This window comes from Mobula hypostoma, chromosome 18 (assembly GCF_963921235.1).
Source record: "Mobula hypostoma chromosome 18, sMobHyp1.1, whole genome shotgun sequence".
In the NCBI taxonomy this organism is placed as follows: Eukaryota; Metazoa; Chordata; class Chondrichthyes; order Myliobatiformes; family Myliobatidae; genus Mobula; species Mobula hypostoma.
In genome coordinates, this window is record NC_086114.1 from 31,685,477 (window position 1) to 31,711,708 (window position 26,232).

The 26,232-nt window shown below is 40.9% G+C and overlaps 1 protein-coding gene across 2 annotated transcripts in view; it reads left to right on the forward strand.

Moving 5' to 3' along the window:
* The window catches only part of LOC134358439 (rho GTPase-activating protein 22-like), a 520,442-nt gene that overhangs the window by 87,050 nt on the left and 407,160 nt on the right, over positions 1-26,232 (forward strand). For both annotated transcript variants that reach the window (XM_063070661.1, XM_063070660.1), the window contains exon 2: positions 10,202-10,401. In XM_063070661.1, coding sequence (XP_062926731.1) covers positions 10,202-10,401 — 200 coding nt within the window. The remainder of the gene's footprint in view (positions 1-10,201; positions 10,402-26,232) is intronic.

Genomic DNA, 26,232 nt, shown 5'->3' on the forward strand with positions numbered 1-26,232 from the left:
TGCCCTTACTAATCAAGAATTTATCAACCTCCGCTTTAAATATACCTAATTATTTGGCCTCCACAACTGACTGTGGCAATGAATTCCACAGTTTCACCACCCTCTGGCTAAAGAAATTCCTCCCTAACTCTGTTCTAAAGGGATAGCTGTATAATCTGAGGCAGTGCCCTCAGGTCCTAGACTGTCCCACTATAGAAAACATCCTCTCTATGTCCACTCTGTCTAGGCCTTTCAATATTCAAATGGTTCCCCTCCCCAACAATTCTTCTAACCTTCAGTAAGTACATGCCCTGAGCCATCAAATGCACCTCGTACATTAATCCTTTCATGTCTGGATCATTCTCATGAATCTCCTCTGGACTCTTTCCAATTCCAGCACATTCTTTCTTTGACAAGAGGCTCAAAACTGCTCACAATACTCCAAGTGCGATCTGACCAATGCCTTTTGAGGCCTTAGCTATTGTCTGTGACTCTAGATAATTTACAGTGGCGATGTCTCAGGAAGGTGGCATCAATCATTGGAGACCCTCGCCATCAAGTAATTGCCTTCATCTCAACATAGTCATCTGGCAAAAGGCACAAAAACTGGACTCACACTCAATGTTCAACAACAACTTGTTCTCCACTGCCATCAGGTTCTTGAACCAACCTCAAAAACCCACAGATTAACCCAGATTATTTTTGTCTTCTCTTTCTCTCAATCTTACACTAGTGTCATTATGTTTATTTTGTTGTTTGCACATGAATAAGCTATATGGAAGAATTTCCTCAGCCAGAGTGAAATGAATCTGTGAAACTCGTTGCCACAGAGGGCTGCAGAGGCCAAGTCATTGGGTGATTACAAGGCAGAAATTGAAAGGTTCTTGATTGGTACAGAGGTCAATGGTTGCGAGGAGAAGGTGGAAGAATGAAGTTGAGCAACAATCAACCGTGATTGGATGGCAGAACAGACTCAATGGGCTGAATGGCCTAATTCTTCTCTGATACATTATGGTCTAATTTATATTAATTTAAGTTAATGTTTATTTATGTTTGTTTTCATCTTGAAGTGTACTGTGCTACTGTTGCAAAAGGCATTTATACCCTATGTATGTATGCCAGTGACAACAATAAACTCTAGCTTGAGCATTTGAACATAACTCATCCCAGTCATCACTTGGAGTCTGTATCAAACCTGCCTGTGGCTTGTTGCAAGTTGCCAAAATTTACCAGAACATTTTGTGTTATATAACACAAGTACAAACACTTAAAAAAAATGATGGACATCTCCCAGTTTACATAGAACACATATACAGGATAAAGGTATTTCATAAACATGTCAACTTAATGATGTCACTCAGTTTTGAGATTGATTAATGTTATAATAAAATATTTTTGATGAGGGAGAAGTTCTGATGAATGAATTTTACTACGGTAAAGTTTCCAGTATTGAACATTGCTGGGACAAGGTCAAACCTGATTGTGACATGACTTGTAGATCTCTGACTGCTGGATCACTGGGGTTCACAGAAGGAGGTACTTAGTTAAATTCCAACTTTCTGTGTCTGTATGAACAGCTTCTTCAGCACCACCTTTCAGTTCATGATATGCTGTAAAAGTTTAGCACAGATGTCAGAACATACTGCAGTGGTCATGTTGATCAAATTTTAGGCAATGTTGGTTTAAAAAGTGGATATGTGGGAGGTTGGCTTATGTTTGAACCTCTGAGACAAGCCCCGCTATAGAACACGAGATTCTGCGGATGCTGGAAATCTCGAACAGCACACACAAAACGCTGGAGGAACTCAGTAGATCAGATCCTACTGATTTCCTCCAGGATATGCTTCTATGGAGGGGAGTAAAAGGAGGATGTTTTAGGCTGATATCCTTTATTAACACTCATTCCATTGAAGGGACTCAGTCCGAAACATCCACTGTTTATTCCCTTCCATAGATTATGTTGACCTGCTGAGTTTCTCCAGCATTTTGTGTGTGTTGCTCACTGTAGAACAGTTGATTACAACACTTGGGGTAACGAGGGGAAGGAGCAGTCAAGATTTATCTGCATTATCATTCAAGAACATATTGTTGGAGAGAATACATATGTGTTAGAAAAATGGGTACTCAGCTAGTCAGGCAGCAACTGACTAGCCGAGTACCCATTTGGAAAGAGAAAGAGAAGCCGAGGTAACACCTCAGGTGAGCAACTGTCAGAACCAGGAAAGAGAGACTGGGGAAAAAAAGGTGGTTTTAAGTTGCAGAAGAGATGCTGGGAGGGATGGACAGGAAAGGAATATTTCTTCATCCATCATTTTGGACCCTCACCATCCAGAACGTGCTCTTTTCTCATTACCACCATCAGGGAGGAGGTACAAGACCCTGAAAATGCATTTTAGGAACAGCTTCTTCCTCTCTGCATCAGATTTCCAAATGCACCCCAAACCTATGGACACTACCTCAACATTTTGCTCTATTTTTGCTCTATATACTTTTATTTACTTATTGTAACTTAAAGTGATTTTTCTGTATTACACTGTACTGCTGCCACAACACAACAGATTTCATGACATGGAGTCAGTGATAACAAACCTGATTGTGATTCTGATTCTTTTTTTTTGTAATTTATTTTTTATTGAAGTTCATCATCATACAAACATTTCCATAAGATGTATTTCAGATATTATATATATATATATATATATATCATATAGTCATATCTGTCACAAATCTCCACATAATATTTATCTGAGTTATACACTTATAGAAAGGACAGGAAAGAAAGAACAATCGAAAGAAGAAAACTATGTACAGAACAGGGAGTGATCTTTTTTTTACAATATATTCATTGACTTGTGAGAATAAAATCAGGCCTATGAGGTGTTATGTAGTTAAGCCATTTTTTCCAGTACGAATAAAATTGTTCCAACTTATGATTAACAGATGCTGTTATCTTCTCCATTTTGTAAATGTCCATTGTAATTTCCATCCATACATTTAAAGTAGGGCTCTCCTGTGATAACCATTTCCTGGTAAGGGTCTTTTTACCAGCCACCAGCAGTATATTCATTAAATACTTGTCTCTTTTCAACTATTCTTGAGGTATATACCCAAAATATATGGTCTTACTTTCTAGGGGTATTTCACAGTTAAAGATGTCTTGTAGGGCATTATGTATCCCACTCCAATAGTCTTTGATAATGGGGCATTCCCAGAAAATATGATGATGGTTTGCATTTTGATTCCACAATTTCTCCAGCAAACAGGGAGGTTACTATCATAATGGGGTTTCTGAGAGGGTGTAATAAAATATCTTATCAAGTTTTTCCACCCGAACTCCCTCCATTTCTGTGAACTAGTACACTTCCATTGATACCTCCATATTATTGTCCAGTCTTCCTCAGATGTTATTATCCCTCCTTCTTTCTCCCATTTTGTCTTAATGTGTGAAGTCGAATGTGTTTTAAGATTTGACAAACCCTTATACATGATTGAAGTTATCCTACTACCATTGTCTGAAGTAAATGCTTTTCTAAATAGCTCTATCAAACGTACTTGCCTTGGTTACATTTTTAACCTTCCTATTAACATACTGTCGCATCCGTAAATATCGATAAAAGTCTTGTTTTTTCTGGTAAGTGTTTCTCTTTGAGCATTTCAAAACTGAAAAGTGTTCCTTCTTTCATTATATTGCAAATAGCTGTTATTCCTTTAGCTGTCCAGTCCTTAAATCTAACATCCAGTTTGTTCGGCGTAAAATCCAAGTCATATGCACACCATTTAAGAATTGCAATGTCTCTCTCTAGTTTATATTCTTCTATAATAGTTTTCCATATTTTAAGAGTCCATTTCACCCATGGGTTGTCAATATTATTTATGTAACTTTGTAGGTTGTTATCAGCCAAAATTGCTTGTATGGGGATGGAATGTATCCTCTCCTCAATGTTTTTCCATTGAGCATCATATGATGGGTTGCACCAGCATATCACGGCTCTCAACTGTGCTGCAAAATAATAATCTCTAAGAGAAGGTAGGCCCCATCCCCGCTTCTCCTTGGCTAATTGCAAAGTTTTGAGACAAACTCTAGGCCTTTTACCTTGCCATATATATCTTGATAGCATCTTGTTCCATTCATTGAATTGATTTTGGTTAATCTCTTTTGGTAGGGTCTGAAAGAGATAAAGTAGTCTGGGCAGTATATTCATTTTAATAGATTCAATCCTTGAACTGAGACCAAGAAAAGGAATAAGGTTCCATTTGTTATATCTCCCTTAATTATTTTATATATAGGCTAATAATTACACTCCGATAATTTTGCCAAATCTTTTGGCATAATGATGCCCAAATACTTGATAGACTCTGTTTGCCATGCCCAAGGATATCTACTTTTAATTTCTCTTGCTGGACTATAGTTATATGAAAGTAGTTGGGTTTTATCTATGTTGATCTTATATCCTGATAATTGGACATATTGTTCAAAGGATTGCATCAATTTAAGTAAAGAGTATGTTGGTTGCTCTAGATAGATCAAAATGTCATCCGTGTAACAGGCCAATTTTTGTTCTGTCCCTTTAATAGTAATTCCCCTGATATCTTCATTTTGTCTGATGTATTGAGCTAATGATTCCAGATATAATGCGAAGAGTAGTAGTGACCATGCACAACCGTGTCTCGTGCCCCTTTCTAGGGTAAAACTATTAGATAAATATCCATTGATTTTAATCCTAGCAGTACGATTGTCATATAGTGCCCATATAGTATAACAGAATATAGTTTTATAGTTTTGGAGAAGTGAGTCAGTTCACGAAAATCAAGAGAGGCGTGAGACAAGGGTGTGTTTTCTCCCCTGATTTATTTATTGTTTACAGTGAAACAATATTACAAAAAATAAGAGACATCTTGGGTATGAAAGTTAGCGGTGAAGACATCAATAATTTCAGATATGCAGATGACACTGTGTTAATTGCAAGTACGGAGGAAGAAGTACAAAACTTAATTGATATAATTGTTGAAGAAAGTGCAAAAATGGGTCTATCTATCAATTGCAAAAAGACAGAATGTATAGTGATATTCAGAAAGAAGGAGAATCCTATCTGCAGGCTGAGAATAAATGGGGAAGACATAAAACAAGTACAGAACTTTCGCTACTTAGGAAGCTGGGTGACATCAGATGGCAGGTGCGACTCAGACATCAAAAGAAGAACAGGGATGGCAAAAGACACCTTTATGAGAATGAAGAGTATACTGACCAATACTAAACTAGGCGTGACAACCCGCCTCAGAGTACTGAAATGTTACGTTTATCCAGTTATATTATATGGCTCAGAATGTTGAACAATATCTAGTAACATGAGGAAATGAAATGTAACAGCAGAGATGTGGTTTTTGAGGAGGATGCAAAGAATATCATGGACAAAACGAATATCTAATGAGGATGTCATGAACAGAGCAAATACAAAAAGAGAAATAATGTATGAGACCATGAAAAGGCAACGTAACTTCATTGGACATGTGATTAGGAAAGAGGAGTTAGAATGCACGGTAATTATGGGAAAGATTGAAGGGAAGAAAGCAAGAGGAAGACAAAGACAAATGATGATGGAGACAGCAGCCAGAGAACTGGAAATGAATACCAATGAATTGATCGACTTGACCTGAAACAGGAGTGTGTGGGCCATGGCAGTGAAAGCTCAGACTGGGCATGGCACCTGATGATGATGATAGTTTTAATAATTGTGTCATTTAAACCAAATCTATGTAAAACTCTGTAAAGAAAATTCCAATCAACCGAATCAAATGTCTTTTCAGTGTCCATGCTTATCACTATTGCTTCAATTTCACTTTTTTTATATGATCCATAATGTGAAGTGTCCTTCATATATTGTCTTGTGTTTGGCGTTGTTGTATAAAACCTGTCTGATCATTATGTATCATTGTGGGTAGAAACTCTTCTAATCGTTTGGCAATGATGGAGGTAAATAATCTATAATCCACATTAAGAACAGATATTGGTCTAAATGACCCACATTCCATTTTATCCTTGCCTTCTTTCGGTATAGCTGAGATTATCGCCTCCTTCCAGCTGGGTGGCATTTGCGTCTTTCTTAGTGCCCAGTTCAGAGTGGGGAGCAAAACAGGAACTAACTCATTTCTAAATTCTTAATTTAAGCTTACTAATTGCAGTTTTTAGTTCAGCTTCAGTTATGTCAGCAGTCATCGTTCTTTGCTTAAAGTGGATAACTCTAAAGAATTCAGGAAGGTGTCAAGCTGGGTCATGCTTCCCACCGGAGCTTTGGAATACAGAGTTTTTAAAACATTTCAAAAGCTTCTTGAATTTCACTTAGCTTGTTTTTTTTATCACTTTTGTTCTTGGATCCCTAATTCTATGAATTGTATTTTCTGCTATCTTTTTTTCCAGTTTCCACGCCAGTATTTTCATAGATTTAGATCCACTTTCATAGTATCTCTGTTTCAGAGGCATTAAATTTTTTCTGATTTCTTGTGTAGCCAAACTATTAATTTCATTCCTAATTTTTTAAATTTCCTCCAGTGTATCCTGTGCCAAACTCAATTTGTGTTTTTTTTCCAGTTCCTTCAGCTTACTTTGTAATTCCTCTAATGTTTTATTCCTTATTTTTTTCTTATATGAAGATATCGCTATAATTTTCCCTCTTAAGACAGCCTTCATAGTATCCCATAGGATGGGAGGTGAAACCTCTCCATTATCATTGAATTCTAAGTAAAGACCAATTTCTTTTTTAATTTGTTTCTTAAAATAGGAATTATTGAGTAGACTTGAATTTAGTTTCCAAATAGTATTCTTTGGTTGTAAGTCAAAATCAACAGATAAATATATAGGTGCATGGTCACTTACATCTATTGTCTCAATTCCACTGGTGTTTATTTTGTCTTTATCTTTTCCAAATTTTATGAAATAGTCTATTCTTGTATGTGCAGAATGGGGGGCAGAATAATGAGTGTAATCCCTTCTGTCGGGGAAAAGATCCCTCCATATATCAATTAGACCAACATCCTCAAAGGAGTGTTAACTTTCTTATGTAAGGACTTTGTTTCATAAGTTTTTCTATTGGAAGAGTCCAACTTTGGTTGTAATTGTAAATTTAAGTCTCCCCCACATATCAAGAGACCTGTTTCCATTATCATAATATTAGTAATTTTCTGAAAGAAACTAATATCACTTCCTGGGGGTGCGTATATATTCAATAAAGTAATTGGATTTCTGTCTATATTCCCCCTTACCAGAATATATCTGCCCTCCTTATCTCCCACTTCGAATACTTTTTCAAAATTTAGCTTGCTTGAGATGCAAGTAGCAATTTCTCTTCTATGTTCTGATTTATGAGGAGAAAAACAGATTAGTGAAGCCCATTCTCTTTAATTTTCCATGCTCATTATCACTTAAGTGAGTTTCCTGTAAATATACTACATGGGCTTGCTTTTTTTCATTTTTAATAGACTTTTACTTCGTTTGATTGGAATTAACAGCCCATTGACATTAAAAGAAATTAATTTTACTTTGTCCTTAGCCATGTGTATTTATCTGTTAGTATCATTAAAATTTGCAGAATATAACTTAATTGATCTACTCCCTGAACAAATAAGAACCAAGAAATGCGAATAATAAAAAAAAAGGTAACGAAGGTGTGATTCCATGCCTGATTCCATGGCTGGGGTCTCTAGATGACCCTGGGTTGAGCTAGAAGAAGCATCTAGCCATGGGGGATAACTCCTCCTACCTGTGAGTTGAGGACCCCCGCTGCAGTACCTGTAAAAGTAAGTTAAAAAAAAATCTATGTCCATTACACAGAAATGATTTCCCTGTGTATTCCTCCCATATATATATATTCTCATTTAGGTGGGGAAAAAGGAGTGAATGAATGAATAAAAAAAATTGAGTATTATAAAATCCACATTATAATACATATTTCTCAAGATAGGTATATCACTGTCTATTTTTGCTTCCATTTAGATTATCAGCACTTGTAAGGTTAGCCAAACCTTATTGCTCTTCTGGAGGAGGTGAGGGCTGTCCTCGGAGAACCGACAGTCTCTTCCTAATATTCTTCTCTTGTCCTGCTCCCAACCCCTGTTTTCTCGGTTCTCTTACTATTTCCCAAGCAGATCGGGATAACTGCTCAGCCAGGCTTTGTCCTTGGCCTGACCACGCTAATGGACAGTCCTCTGTTCTTCATGTCTGTAGTCGCCACTTCCACTGTCTGATATAGCTGCATCCCTCCTTTGTAAAATACTCTCAGTTTTGCAGGGTATGGGGTTTGGAATTTAATCTTACTTTAATATTTTTTTCGCTTCGGAATATTCCTTCCGTTTCTGTAGGACCGCTGGGGGGTAATCTTGATCAAAATATATTAACTTCCCATTCCAAAACACCGTCTTCTTACCCCAGACCCTTTGAAGAATCTCCGCCTTGCTCTTGAATCGAAGGAATTTAAGTACTATTGAGCGCGGTTTACTTTCTCTGTCTCCGGGAGGCCTTGGGACGAGCGAACGATGCGCCCTCTCAATTTCAATCTCCATAGTCGGGGGAATCTCCAGCGCTTCCCGCAGCAGCTTTTCTACAAAGTCTATCATCGACAACCCCTCTGCTCCTCCTAAATCCTGATATTTTTCCATCACGATCTTCCCTCCTGGTCAAGTAATTTACTTTCCTGTTGCTTTAATATTTTTATCATCTTACTTTTATTTTTATTTTTTATTTTTATCTGTTCCACGTTTTGTATGCAATCTTCCACCTTCTCAATTCAAGTGTCTGCCATCGCTATTTTCTGATTGACGTTGGCGAGCTCTGACTTTATATCAATTAGTTGCTGTTTTATATCTTTTTGGACTTCCCTTATCGCTTCCAGAATCTTCATCATATTTGCCGCTTCGCCTGAACAAGCCCAGCATCAGCCTCACCACCATGCGTGAGGCGCATTGCACCTCCCTCTTTCATAGTCTCCGCAGTGATGCTTTTTTTAATCTCCATTCTTTTTCCCTATTCTTGACCTCCTTATGAACTGTCATTCTGGACAATGATGTCACCAGAACCCTGATTCTGATTCTAATATTATTTTCTTGTAATACTGTTCAAAAAGGAAATTTGCCATCTTTACCCGTTCTTTTCTATAGGTGCACACCATATGGTTGACCTTGGAATTGTCTACAAAGGCACCAACTTAAAATAACTGACAACCACCTTCTCAGCAACTCCTAATGCTGGCCTTAAAAGCAACTCCTAACATCTGAAAAATAGATAAGTGGAAAAAGCCATTGAGGGCATATGTCATCATTAGCAGTAATGTTTTCATCTCTTAGCATTTGCACAGTCACTTGAGATCTTCTGATATTTTTCCTTTTGTATCAGTTTCTGCCATTGGCCATTCATTCATTCATTCAGTTTGTTCTCTCTCCACCAGCATTCTAACCTGCCACGTGTGTCCCACTTGCTTGATCACAAACAATGTGCCCCCTCTCTCCAATTGCCCTCATTTCCTCATTAACTTTGATGTTAACTTCTTCTTCCTTATCAAGCAGCAATTTATTGTAATGGCAAGACTAACCTAATCAGCAACTTATTGTAATGGCAAGACTAACCTCAGCCTATCAGTGATATCCTTTTGACCTTTATCCAATAAATAGATTAGTTTATTCAGCAAACAGATATTGGGGGTGCACAAGGTTCTGGAATATTTTTCAGTGCAATCTTGAAAAAAAGCCTCAGACTGCCATAAATAGTGAACTCCCCTTGGTATAGCTGATAAGGGATTTGTGGGAGCTCGATGGGAATGTGCGAGACAATAGGTAGAGCGATAAGTGTGGAAATGGGAATGATGGAATTGCTTTGAGAGCTAGTAAAGACTCAATGGGCCCAGTGGCCTCACCTCTATGGGCAAGAAAATATGAAAATATATTTGAGAAACATTGTCTCGGATGTTTTAACTTTCTATGTAGAATTGTAATGCTATTAGAACCTTGCAAAATTCAATTGTTATCCTTTTTTGAGGATTATTGTAGACTTAAATTAATAATTTTGGTTTTGGTCATATGATAAATTCCAGTGAGGAAAGTTAGTTGGACTCTATATGTATATTATGTTTTTTTTTGGTGAATTGCTGTGGTATGGATATCCATCTGCACTGATAGATACAGTCCATTGTTTACATTGGTTCGGTTTCCTAATCCTGAAGTGTCTTGTTGTTGCCAGCCCGGTCGAAAAGCATGGTGATGGGCGAGTCAGCACGACCCTCCAGCAGACCATCCTCCCCCAGTCTCCAGGAACGAGTCTTGAAGTCGGGATGGTTGAAGAAGCAGCGAAGCATCATGAAAAACTGGCAGCCACGGTGGTTTGTGCTGAGGGGAGAGCAGCTCTACTACTACAAGGATGAAGAAGAGAATAAGCCACAGGTAACGCAGGCCGTCATATCTTCCTGATTTCAGATTTCAGCTTTATTTATTAGATCTACATTGAAACATACAGTGAAATGTGTCATTAGCGTTAACACCCAACACTGCCTAGGGATGTGCTGGAGGCAGCACACATTCCGTAGCTGAAGTAGCAATGCCGCAATGTTCAGCAGAACACAACAAGCAACAATGGCAAAGCAAGCTCCTTTCCTCCCTCCTACCCTCCCAACACACAGGAAGTCCTCCACCTTCAGGAGAGGCCTCCTGTCTCCAGGCTTTAGTCATCAGGTTTTGACTTATGGACCTCCGGTTGACCTTTGGGCTCCAACCTTCAGTATTGACCCTGGACTACCTGATGGCAGGAACCCGAACTCGAGGCGAGCCCCAAGCTTGAATTCCGGGCTTGCTAACAGACTGGACCTTGCACATCCTGCTCACAAGGCCTTCGAGCATGGAGTGGAGGACTGGGCTGCGGATGTCCTTCACCACCTGTCCATGCTCACTTGGCTCTCAAGGGCAAAGCAGAGGCCTGGACTGCTGACCTGATCTCCAATTTTCCTCTCTCTCCTCAAAAACCACCCCTACAAACTTAAAAAAAACACTAAGTCTGAGGCACAATCTTGACGTGGCGCAACTCAGTGCCATCTTGAAAAAACATCTGTTGCTTGCCTTAAAACAAAAACATACATACTTTGTCGCTGTCCAATACCCATCTTAGTCAAACCTGCCTCTTACACCACATTAGACGATTTTACACTGATGGATTACAAAATCACACCATAAGTAATAAGTATTCTATAATTCACACATTAGTCTGCCTATTTCTTACTTTAAATTATTTTCCTCCCTCTTTCTGCTTAGTCCAGTCTCACAGAAGGAGTCAGTTGGTTGATCTGTCTCCACACACTCTGCTTTTGTGGTGATTCATGTTGCTTCTTCCACATTCCCAAGAAGTTAGGCTGCATATCAATATGGTCGTAAGGTTACCTTGCTGTTTCAGAAGAGTTCCCTCTGTCAGAAAAATCAAGATATGTTCTGTAAAGGATTATGAATCGAGCAGATCAAATTTTATAAAGTAATCTTAAAAGTGAAACTAGAATGAGTTCATAACATGAATCAAGAAATATGCGATTAACAGTCTACTGCTATCTGACCAATAGTTATTGCATCTATTTTTGTATTGTTACTGGAAGAAAGCATCTTTGTTATCTGATATTGTTAATAAGATTTTGTGAGGTTATAGAAATGATAATATATCATAATCCTGTTTTCCCATGAGAGAGCATTGTAACCTATACCATAGGCATGGATATATTGCCCCTTACAATTGGTACCAATTAAACAAAGCAATGACCTACAAAACCCATGATGTAGCGGAAGGTTAGCGTGCTGTCAGAATGCCAGCCGTGCTCTTGTACTCTGTTTCGGGGTCACTTAATGAATGTCAAAACTTGCCTGTTCTGTTGCTGGATATGTCATGGCACTCACCATCTTCCAACTTGATTTTCCTTTAAATAGTTGGCTTAATGTTCACTCCCACTTCCGTCCTGACCTTCCTGCTCCATACTTAACTGAGCCATTGTCCCATCTCAATCTTCTACTGACCTTGCATCCAGCTGAGAGCTTTCCAGCTCCTGAAGCTACCTCCGATCAAACAGCTCGGCTGGCTGCACCTGCCTCCCCTCCTAAAGTCCACCACCCACTTCGCTTACTTCTCTGTTAGCCTCGCAATGACCATGTCAGGGTGTGAGGGCAACATTATCTTTCTTTCTCTTGGCCCCACGTTAGGATACCCTGTTAGGCCCTGTGCAGTTTTTTTGCACAAATGCTTTTGTTACTTCCACAGAAGTGAAGTCACTTTTGTTTGTGAGGAACGTGGAAAACATAATCAGAATACTGGAAGTTCACAACTTCTCAAAAAGCACCAACTCCATCACGTGTGTTCCTCTTTGCGCCCTGTGGTGCATCGGGTGGCAACCCTGCTGTTCCTTCAGCATTTTTCGGTTTTTTTATGAGGCCAAGTTGCTAGCTTGATGCTCAACTCAGCACGGATGGAAAGCGTGCAAGGAGCCAGCTGCCTCGAAGACCGATGCGGGTCCCACTACTCCACGAGCCAGCTATTCCATCCACAGCACCTACGATTATGGAGACATAAGACACTGTAGATACTGCAATCTGGAGAAACAAACAGTGTACTGGAGGAACTCAGCAGGTTGAGCAGCTTCTGTGAGAGAAAGGAATTGTTGATGTAAAGACATCAGGACCAGGTTTCAACCCAAAATATTGGCAATTCCTTTCCCTCCACATATGCTGCTTGACCCACTGAATTCCCCCGGCAGATTGTTGTTGCTGTACATACAAAAATCCCAGTTCTATTTGTCCACAGAAATTATCATTCACTTTGTAAACAAAAGCTCATTGAACAGTTTTACGATGCTTGAAAAGCTCTGTATGAGCCATGCTTCCACTTCTGGTGAGATGCAGTGTCAGGTAGTGTACGTCAGGAAAGTCACAGTGGTGTAAGATCAGTGGTTGGCGGGTAGAAAGTTAAATTGTGTGGCAGGGTGACACAGTAATTATTGGTGCAGCCTCCCTACTCCAGAGACTCTGGTTCAATCCTGACCTGCAATAATATTTGCGTGGAGTTTGAAAGCTCTGCTTGTGACCACATGAGCTTCCTCCCAAAAGTTTGCTGGTTGGGCATTTGCCTCCTGTGTTGTAAAAGTAAGTAAAATGGAAAAAAAATGATCAATGGTAACTGAAAGAACCGTCAGAGGGGGTAAGAACCTGTAGAGAGGCAGAAAATATATAAATTGTTAAGTGAGTGGAAACTATCTATCTATCTATCTATCTATCTATCTATCTATCTATCTAGCTACAGCGTGGAATAGGCCTTCCTTCAGTAAACCCCTGATTTAATCCTAGCCTAATCATGGGACAATTTACAATGACCAACAGTAGCCTGCCTACTGGTACATCTTTGGACTGTGGGAGGAAACCGTAGCACCTGGAGGAAACCCACATGGCCATGAGAAGAACATACAAACTCTTTACAGGCAGCAGCAGGAGATATTTCTTTGGAGTCGTGGGTGACCTTCATTTCCGTGAAAGCCCTGTGAGGTCAGGTCCATGTGCAAAGTAGAGCATTGTCAATACACGAGGATCTCTATTGATCTGGAGGGTTAGTGTGCATGCCCTATTGTATAACTCCCTTACTGCCATTCAGGGCCCCAAACAGTCCTTCCAAATGAGGCAATGCTTCACCTGTGAGCCTGTTGGGGTCATCTACTATCTCTGGTGCTCTTGTTGTGGCCTCCTGTATATTGGTGAAACCTGACGTAGATTGGGAACGGCTTCACCTTATATTCTGTTTGGGTAGCCATCAACCTGATGACATGAACATTGATTTCTTGAACTTCTAGTAATTACACCACCCCTCTCCTTCACCATTCTCCATTTTTGTTTTCCTCACACCTTCTCTTCTTACCTGCCTATCACCTCCCTCTGGTGCTCCTCCCCCTTCCCTTTTTTCCATGGTCTTCTGTCCTCTCCTATCAGATTTCCATTCTCCAGCCCTTTACCTCTTCCACTAGTCAACTTCCCAGCTCTTTACTTCACCCTGTCCCTCTCCCAGTTTCACTTATCACCTGCCACCTTGTATTTCCTCCTCCCCTCCCCTCATCTTCTTAATCTCATTTCTTCCCCCTTCCTTTCCAGTCCTGATGAACGGTCTTGGCCCGAAACATCGACAGTATATTCCCATCCATAGATGCTGCCTGATCTGCTGAACTCCTCCAGCACATTGTGTGTATTGCTCTAGTTTTCCAGCATCTGCAGCACCTCTTGAGTCTATGTTGTATAACTTGATTTATTTAGTGTGCGTGCTTAAACGTCTCTCAGAAGAAGTCACACCTAAATTCCAGCTCATGCCCTTGATCAGTTGTGAGGAATGTTCTGACAGCAGTTTCTCATTCAGTGATTATAAACACTTGATCTGAATTTCCTATCAACAGTAAAAGGTTGGTGGGTCACAATGATCCCACCTTTCTGTAGATATTGACTTTCATGTCATTTCAACCAGGTCTTGTTCCCCAAGTAGCAATAAATTGGTGAGAGGCTGCAGTTTATCCTTCCTGTTTGGACTCACTTTCTGCTGAGGCTGGGTGGGAGGTGAAGGGGAGTGGAATCAATGACTTTCCAGCAGCTCAGTTACATGGGCAGTGGATAAATTCACATTCACCTTCAGCAGGTTGTTGGATTTTGCAAGACCTGACCTTATCCTCACCCAGTGCACACACAGACATGAGGACATGAGGCAGAACTTTGAGCAGTTCAAAGACTTTCTGGCCACGTGCACTCACATGAGAATTTTCGTTCTCCTTTTTTCTACCTTCCTGTGTACGAGCACTCTTTGTGTGTGTGTGTGTAGTGTATGCCTGTGAATTATGAGTAAATATGGTGTATATCTGTGTAGCCGGTTGGTGGCATGTAGCATTAGCACCAGACTTCGGAGCGAAGGCTCCCGATTTGGAATCCAGCCAGCTCCCTTGTACGCTTTCCATCCATGCTGGGTTGAGTGTTGAGCTGGCAATTCGGCCTTGTAAAAATAAGAAAGCTTTCTAAAAAAATACGCCGTCATGACGGCGTCCTGATGATTCCACTCCGAGTTAAGGGCTTTCTTCTTCTTCTTCGTCATGGTGTATGTGTGTGAACAGTGCGCTTGTTTGTGTGTGGTGGTGTGTGTTAGGTACATGGAGTGTGTATATAAGACCATGAGATAGGAGCAGAATTTGGCCATTTGACCCAACAAGTCTGCTCCACCATTTCATCATGGCTGATCCATTTTTTCCTCTCAGCACCCATCTCCTGCCTTCTCCCCATATCCCTTCACGCCCTGACCAACGAAGAATTTATCAACCTCTGCCTTAAGTATACAGTACGTAAAGACTTGGCCTCCACAGGCACCTGTGGCAACAAATTCCACAGATTCACCACTCTCTGGCTAAAGAAATTCCTCCTCATCTCTGTTCCTCTATTCTGAGGACACGCTGGTCCGAGATTCTCCCACCACAGGAAACATCCTCCTGAGTATCTTGAACATTAACATTTCAACAATGAAAAATCTAACTCTTGGGACTTTAACAGCGGACTATGCACTACATTGTCATCATTAGATTCTGAATATGTTTATTGATTCATTTTTTGACTGTGTTTGTTAGGATTGAGCAAAGTGCTGCAAGTCCTCCCTGAATGCAGAACAAATGGCAGGTGCCATTCATTCCTTATTTTAACATTCCTATATTGAAGTAAGTTCGCCACAATTTACAAACTGTGAAGTGTGGTGAACATATCCTCCCGTATTCACGTCTCCAGCAGTCTTTGTGTCACTGTTTTTTTCAGACCATCTTGCCCAAGCATTAACACTACGTGCTGTCAGAGGAGAGTGAGTGTCCCCAATGAGAACACTATGCAGACTTCACATTATTGACTTAACATTGCCGAATAATGGAGCGATTTAAAGCTCCAGTTCCTAATGGGAAATAATAGTCACCAGTATTGAGTAGATTACTGGTAAATAAATAAAGGGCATTGGAAGTTATTTCGGGAAAGAAAATAATTTCTTTTAGAATTGAAAGTATTGACTCTATAATAGGAGTCTGAATATTGAAAACAGAATAGTACACAGAACAGGAGCAGGCCCTCCAGCCCACAAATTGTGTACTGATGATATTTTAACTAATATCATCTGCCCGTATCACTTCATTCCCTGCATACCCAAATGCCTCCAAATTTTGCTAGCATATGTGCTTCCACCAGTTCTCCTGGCCTCATAAATCTTTTTTAAACTTTCCCCTCTCACCTTAAATCTAAGCCTTTTGGTATTTCACATTTCCACGCTGGGAAAAAAAACACTGACTGACTACCATATCTATGCTCATCACGATTTTGTGTACAAGTTGCCTCTCATTCTCTGGGGCTCCAGAGAAATCAATGCAAGCTTGTCTAACCACCCCTTGTAGCTGATATTCTCTAATCCAGGCAATATCCTGGTAAACCACTTCTGTATCTTCTCCAAAGCCTCGACATCCTTCTTAGAATACAGTGATCAGGACTGCACATAAATGTAACTGAACTAACATTTGTACAGCTGCAGTATGACTTGCCAACCTTTATTTTCAACACCCGACCAACCAAGGCAATCATAAGACCATAAGAGGTAGGAGCCTTTCAATATTTGATAGGTTTCAATTAAGTCACCCCTCATTTTTCTGAATTCCAATGGGTACAGGCCCAAAACCATTGAAAACTACTCATATGACAAGCCTTTCAATCCTGTACTGTAATCATTTTCATGAACCTTCTTTGAACCCTCTCCAGTGTCAGCACATCCTTTCTTAGATAAGGGGCCCAAAACTGCTCACAATCCCCAAGTGGGGTCTCACCAATGCTTTATAAAGCCTCAACATTACATCCTTGCTTTTATATTCTAGTCCTCTTGAAATGAATGCGAGCTTTGCATTTGCCTTCCTCAACACCAACTCAAACTACAAATTAACCTTTAGGGAATCCTGCATAAGGACCCTCAAGTCCCTTTGCACCTCGGTTTTTTGTATTTTCTCTTCATTTAGAAAATAGACTTTAGAAAGTGCATGACCATATACATTTTGACTCTGTATTCCATCTGCCACTTCTTGACCAGTAGTGAGCGGGAAGAGTTTAAAAAGGCAAGGATTCTTCCGTGGTTTTAGATTCGAAGCAAGAAGGCTGAAGGGATTTTCAGAGAGGACGCATTATACTACTCGGGGTAAAGAGAGGGAAGACTGCATAGGTGCGTGATGTCAGCCAGTAGCAAGCGGGAAGAGTTTTAAAAAGAAGACCGCCATATATAATGGGAAGCGTTCGGAGCGGGCAGCGGAGTGAGAGGGCAGCAGAGTGAGAGGGTTTGGATCAAACGGGGCTTCGGCGAAGGAGGGTCAAGGTGAAGAACTGACTCGCAGAGACTCACAGACAACAGTCTTTGACTTCCCTTTCTCCCGTGGTCCTCTTTCGCTAACATCCGTTGCTCTGACGTGGCAGGTGAGCTCAGACCCGTGCCATGCTCCTCCTGTGACATGTGGGAACTCAGGAAGACTGACAGTGTCCCTGAAGACTATGTGTGCAGGAAGTATGTCCAGCTGCAGCTCCTGATAGACCGCATGGCGGCACTGGAGCTGCGCATTGGCTCACTTTGGAGCATCCGAGATGCTGAGAATGTTGTAGAAAGCACATTTAGTGATCTAAGGAAAGATAGGGAGTGGGTGACCTACAGGAAAAGTAGTAGGAGGAAGGTAGTAGAGGAGTCTCCTGCGGTCATCTCCCTCTAAGGCAGACATACCGCTTTGGAGTCTGTTGAGGGAGATGGCTCATCAGGTGAAGGCAGCAGTAGCCAGGATCATGGCACTGTGGGTGGCTCTGCTGCGCGTGAGGGTAAGAAAAAGAGTGGCGGAGCTGTTGTGGGAGGGGATTCCATGGTAAGGGGAATAGACAGGAGCTTCTGTGGCCACAAACGGGACTCCCGTATGGTGTGTTGCCTCCTGGGTGCAAGGGTCAGAGATGTCTTGGAGAGGCTGCAGGGCATTCTGAAAGGGAAGGTGAGTAGCCAGCTGTCGTCGTGCATGTAGGTACTAACGACATAGGAAGGAAGCGGGATGAGGTCCTACAAACTGAATTTAGGGAGCTAGGAGATAAATTAAAGAATAGGACCTCAAAGGTAATAACCTCAGGATTATTACCGGTGCCACGTGCTAGCCGGAGTTGGAATAGCAGGATAGCTAGAATGAATATGTGGCTTCAGCAGTGGTGCAGGAGGGAGGGTTTCAGATTCTTGGGACATTGGAACCGCTTCTGGGGGAGGTGGGACCAGTACCGTACGGACGGTCTACATCTGGGCAGGGCCAGGATCAATGTCCGAGGGAGATTGTTTGCTAGTGCTGTTGGGGAGGTTTTAAACTAATATGGCAGGGGGATGGGAATCCACACAGAAAAGAAGAGGGAAGTGATGCAGAGACCAAAGCTAGAGTTAGTGAAGAAAAAAGTAAGAGTAGAGTGCATAAAAGTAAAAAGCAAAAATCGCATAGGTCACTGGATTCTAAAAGGACAATGAGTATAAAGGCACTTTATCTAAATACCCGTAGTATTAGAAACAAGGTTAGTGAACTTGTGGCACAGATTAGTATCAAGGCATATGATCTAGTGGTCATTACAGAAACCTGGTTACAAGGTGGAGATGACAGGGAATTAAATATCCAAGGGTATCAGGTAATACGGAAAGATAGGCAGGAAGGCAGAGGAGGTGGGGTGGCGCTCTTGATTGGGGATGAGATCAGGGTGATTGTGAGAGACGATATAAGATCTATGGAGCAGAATGTTGAGTCCATCTGGGTAGAGATTAAGAATAGTAAAGGGGAAAAAATCACTGGTGGGTGTTGTCTATAGGCCACCTAATAAAAATATTGCAGTGGCAGAGGCAATTAACCAAGAAATAACTGAGGTTTGTAAGAGCGGAACGGCAGTTGTCATGGGGGATTTTAACTTCCACATAGATTGGTTGGATCAGGTTGGTCAAGGAAGTCTTGAGGAGGACTTCACAGAACGCATCCGTGATGGCTTTCTTGAGCAGCATGTTGGTGAACCTACAAGGGAAAATTCTATCTTAGATCTAGTCCTGTGCAATGAGACAGGTAAGATTAACGATCTTGTAGTCAGGGATCCTCTTGGAAAGAGTGGTCATAGTATGACTGAATTTCACATTCAGATGGAGGATGAAATAGTTAGATCTAAAACTAGTGTATTATGCTTGAACAAGGGAGACTACAATGGGATGAGGGAGGAGTTGGCTAATGTGGATTGGGAGCACAGGCTATTAGGTTGGACAGTTGAGGAACAGTGGAATACTTTCAAAGAGATTTTTCACAGTGCTCAACAGAAGTATATTCCAGTCAAAAGTAAGGACAGTAAGTGTGGGAAGAGCCAGCCTTGGATAACTAAGGAAGTAAAAGATAGTATCAAATTCAAAGCTCATGTGTACAAAGTCGCGAAGAGTAGTGGGAGACTGGAGGATTGGGAAAACTTTAAAAGGCAACAGAGAACAACTAAACAAGAAATAAGGAAAGAGAAGATAGAGTATGAAAGTAAATTAGCATAAAATATAAAAACATAGCAAAAGTTTTTATAAATATATAAAGCGGAAGAGGGTGGCAAAAGTCAACGTAGGTCCCTTGGAAGACGATAAGGGGAAATTGATATTGGGTGATAAGGAAATGGCTGAGGCATTGAACAACTATCTTGTGTCAGTCTTCACGGTGGAGGACACGTCTAATATGCCAAAGAAGAATGTTATGGACAAAATGGAAAGTGAGGACCTTGATAAAATCACTGTCACTAAAGAGATAGTGATGAGCAAACTAGAGGGCTTGAAGGTAGATAAATCCCCTGGTCCTGATGGGATGCATCCCAGGGTGCTGAAGGAATTGGCAGAGGTTATAGTAGATGCATTGGTAATCATTTATCAAAACTCTCTAGACTCTGGGCAGGTCCTGACGGACTGGAAGACAGCAAATGTCACGCCGCTTTTCAAAAATGATATAGGCAAAATATGGGCAACTATAGGCCAGTTAGCTTAACATCTGTAGTCGGGGAAATGCTTGAAGCTGTCATTAAGGAAGAAATAGCAAAACATTTAGAAAGGAGTGGTTCCATTAGACAGACACAGCATGGATTCAGAAAGGGTAGGTCCTGTTTGACAAACTTACTGGAGTTCTTTGAGGACATAATGAGTGCAGTGGATAGAGGGGAACAGATGGATGTCATATACTTGGATTTCCAGAAGACGTTCAATAAGGTGCCGCACAAGAGACTTATAAATAAAATAGGGATGCATGGAGTTGGAGGAAGTGTATTGGCATGGATAGTGGATTGGTCAACCAATAGAAGGCAGAGAGTTGGTATAAATGGGTGTTTTTCCGGTTGGCAGTCAGTGGTGAGTGGGGTGCCGCAGGGGTCGGTGCTGGGCCCGCAGCTGTTTACCATTTACATTGATGATTTGGAAGAGGGGACTGAGTGTAGTGTAGCAAAATTTGCTGATGACACTAAACTGAGTGGAAAAGCAAATTGTACAGAGGATGTGGAGAGTCTGCAGAGGGATATAGATAGGTTAAGTGAGTGGGCCATGGTCTGGCAGACGGAATACAACGTTGGTAAATGTGAGATCATCCACTTTGGAAGGAATAATAGAAGAGCAGGTTATTATTTAAGTAGTGAAAGATTGCAGCATGATGTTGTGCAGAGGGACTTGGGAGTGCTTGTGCATGAATCACAAAAAGTTGGCTTGTGGGTACAATAGGTTATTAAGAAGGCAAATGGAATGTTGGCCTTCGTTGCTAGAGGGATTGAATTCAAGAGCAGGGAGGTCATGCTGCAACTGTACAGGGTACTGGTGAGGCCGCACCTGGAGTACTGTGTGCCATTCTGGTCTCCATACTTGAGGAAGAATATACTGGCTTTGGAGGCAGCGCAGAGGAGGTTCACCAGGTTGATTCCAGGGATGAAGGGGTTAACCTATGAGGAGTTCAGAAGAATGAGAGGGGATCTTATAGAAACATACAAAATTTTGCAAGGGATAGATAAGATAGAAGTAGGAAAGTTGTTTCCATTGGTAGGTGAGACTAGAACTAGGGGACATTGCCTCAAGATTCAGAGGAGAAGATTTAGGATGGAGATGAGGAGAAACTGTTTTTCCCAGAGAGTGGTGAATCTGTGGAATTCTCTGCCCAGGGAAGCAGTTGAGGCTTCTTCACTAAATATATTTAAGAAACAGTTAGATAGGTTTTTACATAGTAAGGGAATTAAGGGTTATGGGGAAAAGGCAGGTAGATGGAGCTGAGTTTACGGACAGATCAGCCATGATCTTATTGAATGGCGGGGTAGGCTTGATGGGCCGAATGGCCTAATCCTGCTCCTATTTCTTATGTTCTTATGATCAATTCCTGTAATCTGTCTAAGTCCTTCTGTAGCTTCTCTACTTCATTAAAACTGCCTATCCCTCCACTATCTTTGCATCACCTGCAAATTTTGCCACAAAGCCATCAATGCCATCATCCAAGGCATTAACATATAATGTAAAAAGAAGCATTTCCAACGCAGACCCCTGTGGAACATCACTTGTCACCCCCAGCCAACCAGAAAAGACTCCCTTTATTCCTATTCTTTGCCTCCTGCCAATCAGCTAATTCTCTATCCATGCTAGTATCTCTCCTGTAATACCATAAGCTCTTAACTTGTTAAGCAGTCTCATGTGCGGCACCTTGTCAAAGGCCTTCTGAAGATCCAAGTAAACAACATCCACTGATTCCCTTTTGTCTATTCTGCTTGTTATCCTTTTCAAGAATTCCAACAGATTTGGCAGGCGAGATTTTCCCTTGAGGTGACTACAGCCTACTTTATCAAGTGCCTCTAAGTACCTGGAAACCACATCCTTAACAATCGACTTCAACATCTTACCAACCACTAAGATCAGTCTAACTGGCCTATAATCTCCTTTATGCTGTCTCTTTCCCTTCTTGAAGAGTGGAGTAACATTTGCAATTTTCCGTTCCTCCAAAACCATGCCAGAATCAATTGATTCTTGAAAGATCGTTACTATAACACAAGTAAAGGGAAAGATTTGGGAAAGGGATAAAAAAAAAATGAAAAAATTAAGTAAATAAGTACATAGGGATTGGATAATTATGTCTGCGGGCAGGAACAAGCACGAACAAATTGGGATATAAACACCTACGATGGTTGGTATATAGGCTTGTATGCAACATTTTGGACCAGTGGAAATGGTCCAGAAGGGTTGTATGGAAACTATTATTACCATTTTTCTTAACAACTAATTTCATTACTTAGCCTAATAGGTTAGATTTACCACAGTACATAATTATCTATTTAAATGTTTATTTTGCTTTTATATCATCTCAATGTGTACTTAAGAATGTATAAATAATTGTAGTTTTATACATATAAAAAAATGGAAAAGGTTATATGTGAGAAAAAAGTACATGATAATTGTGAACTCCTTATCCAAATAAAAATAAAATTTAAAAAAAATAAAAAAAAAAGAAAGATCGTTACTAATGTCTCCACAGTCTCTTCAGTCATCTCTTTCAGAACGTTGGCGTGTACACCATCTGGTCCAGGTGACTTATCCACCATCAGATCTTTCAATTTCCCAAGAACCTTCTCCCTAGTAATGGCAACTTCACACACTCCTGCCCCCTGACACTCTTAAACTTGCGGCACACTGCTAATGTCTTCCTCAGTGAAGACTGATGCAAAATACTTATTCAGTTCATCCATCATTTCCTTGTCTCCCAATACTACCTCTCTGGCATAATTTTCCAGCGATCCGAAATCCATTCTCACCTCTCTTTTGCACTTTACATATCTGTCTACTTTATCGATTTGTGTTGCCATTTTCAGAGAGCTATGAACTTGCATACAAAATCCATCTGTATATTGATGCTCCCAAGTGTCCTGCCGCTTACTATATACTTTAGTCCTACATTTGACCTTTCAAAATTTTGGGCATATTAATTTCCATCTAATATTTCTCCATCCATATTTCCAATTGGTCTACATCCAGCTGTATCCTCCTTCACTATCCACAAATCCTCCAATTTCTGTAGTGTCCATAAATTTACTAATCAGCCCACTACATTTTCATCCAAATCATATACACACAAGCAACAGAGGTCCAGCGCCCCTGCACTGATCCCTGTAGAACAGCACTGGTCACGGACCTCCATCAGAATAATACCCCCTCTGTCTTCCACACCCAAGCCGATTTTGATTCAAATCTACCAAATCTAAATCCACATAGTTTAATCTTCTAGTCAACCTATAATTAACCCTGGTGAGTTCTTCTGAGGTCCACAACCCTACTGTCAGGATACTGATGGACTTTTACCGCTGTACCATTGAGAGCATACTCACCAACTGCATCTCAGTGTGGTATGGCAATTTTCCCGTATCAGATAGCAAAGCACTCCAGCGTGTGGTGAAAACTGCCCAGCAGATTATCGGCACCCAATTGCCCACCATTGAGAACATCTACCATAAATGCTGCCTGGGCAGGGTGAAAAGCATTATCAGGGATGCATCTCACCCTAACCATGGACTTTTTACTCTCCTCCCATCCGGTAGGCGCTACAGGAGCCTCCGATCCACGGCAGCAGACACAGGGAGAGCTTCTTCCCTGAGGCTGTGACCCTGCTGAACCTCTCATCACAGCACTAAGCAGTATTGCATCCATATTGTACTGTCTCAGTACTTTTATATTTGTGTGCTGTAGCACTTTTTTTATTCGCAGTTATTTTGTAAATAACACTATTCTTTGCATTTCTGGTGAGATGCCAAATACATTTCATTGGCTTTGTATCTGTACTCGGCACAATGACAATAAAATTGAATCTACTCTAATCTAATCATCAATCATCTTCATCACCTCAAAATCCTCAGTCAGGTTCCTCAGATCTGATCTCCCCTGCACAAAGCCATGTTGTCTACCAATAATCTCTTCAAATTGCAAGTAAGTTCTGTCCTTAGGAATCTTCTTCAATAGTTTCCCTGTCACTGAAGTGAGGCTTGCCGGCCTGGGCTTTGCTGGATAATCCTTATAGCCCTTCTTAAAAATGGAAACAACCCTGGCTATCCTCTGGTCCAGAATAGGTGAATACATCAGCATGACAAGCTGCTAGATCCATTTCTGTCATTTTCGGGTTTTGTTTCGGATTCCTGTCATCTGCGGTAATTTTGATTCACTACATTAGGTCATCTTTTGCAAATTTCCCTCATTTCCAAACAGAGAGCTAGGGTGCTCACTGTTGTTTCTCAGCCCCTGTATGTCATTGAAAGAAAGTCTAAATTTATCACTGACGAAGGGTCTCAGCCTGAAAAGTCAACTGTACCTCCTCCTAGAGATGCTGCCTGGCCTGCTGCATTCACCAGCAACTTCGATGTGTGTTGCTTGAATTTCCAGCATCTGCAGAATTCCTCATGTTTGCTGTTTCATTTACCAGCTCCCTATTGGCAAAATAAGTGGCAGGAAAGCACATTTACTGCTTCATTTCACCAGTGATCTCCAACCTACTAAAACAGCCCTGGGTTCATTGTTGAATTTTTAACAGCTGTGCTATCAATTGTTGCAACAGCATTAACGAATAATTACATTGCTGAATGAAATGGAACCTTCTCTAGTTGCTCTTTTCCATTTAATTTCCTTTTGGTGGTAGTGTATTAAACCTGGATGGGGACTGAAGAATTTATATTGTAACTCAGTGTATAGTTTTTTTTTGCAGCTTGTTTCTTGTGGTTGTTGCATCACGTTGAGCATAAGCCCCACTCCCCATTAACAACACAGACTAATTCCAGATGAAATATGTGAAATTCTTTCCTGAGAGGTGGTGGTGAGAGCAACTTCCTCACAGTTCCCACCATCTGGATTCAATCCTGACATCCGGTACTGCCTGTGTGGAGTTTGCATGCTCTCACAGTGATCCAATGGGTTTCCTTTGGTTTCTCCCACATCCAAAGACATGAAGGTTCATAACTTAAATAGCTGCTGCAAATTACTCCTGGTATGTAGATGAGTCGTAGGATATGGGGAAAGTTGGTGGTTACATGGGGAGGATAAAATAGTGTTAGTGTAAATGGGTGCTTGATGGTTGGCACAGGCTCAGGAAAGCAAAGAATATGTTTCTGTACTCTTCGACTCCATGACCCTCTGAATCTTAAAGAAAGACACGGGCCCCTTTGCAATCGAAGAGCATTCAAATCACTGGAGAAGTTCAGAAGTCATCAAAGTGGCGAAGTCATTGTGGCCCTAAACCTGGGCACAGCAAAGACCTACAAACAGTGATACAATGGTGACTAGGGAATTAGTCAATGTTGATTTGGAGTGTTGTGGGAAATCAGTGCTATATGTCCAATGTAGTCTGGGGAGGAGAGAGCCAAAGAATATGGGTGGCTATTCCATTTCCATAAAGACCATAAGATATTTTCTCCTTGCAGTCCTGTTCGTGTGCCATGATGTGAAGATCACACAGTCCAGACAGTGTCTTATGATGGTTCACATGCTGGACTACAAAAGCATGGTGCAATCTATTCCTAAGGTGGAATTTTAGATCTGGGTTGCGAGTGTGACATTGGGATTTGCCAAATCAAAATTTCTAAGTGATTTAGAAATTAATCTTAATGTGCTTTTCTATGGAAATAGTTCATTTTCAATGTATGAAATTGAGAAAGAAATATCATTATCCAATTAAGTACTTGCTAATAAAATTCTAGGTAATGATGCTGCTGCAACAACAACAGAATTTCACTCACAGAGACAAAGTCACCTGAATTAGAATTGATTTTGTTTAAAATAGCTTCTCTTGCAACAATCCTTCCAAGTTATTTATTGACTCTCTGGCACAGAGATAAACAGTACTTTTTCGCAGCCATCCCCTTTTCCTCTCCCTCGGAATACCAAAAATAAATTTGACATTGTGGTGTTCATACCCTTCTCGGTGTTTTGTAAAAGGTTTGATTTGGGCACTGCTTGCCTGGTATGGGTATCTCTCCCTTTCTGTTTTGGAAGATTCCTCTTTCAGAGATTGTGAAGGCATACTGACATTCAGGGCAACATTGCCCTGGCCATATTTCGTGATTTAAACATCTGACTCAAGATAAGGAGCAGAGCAAATTCCATGAAAAAGACAATATCTGAGCTCACTTTTCTCAACCTTCATTATTTTCCACAGAGCCCTA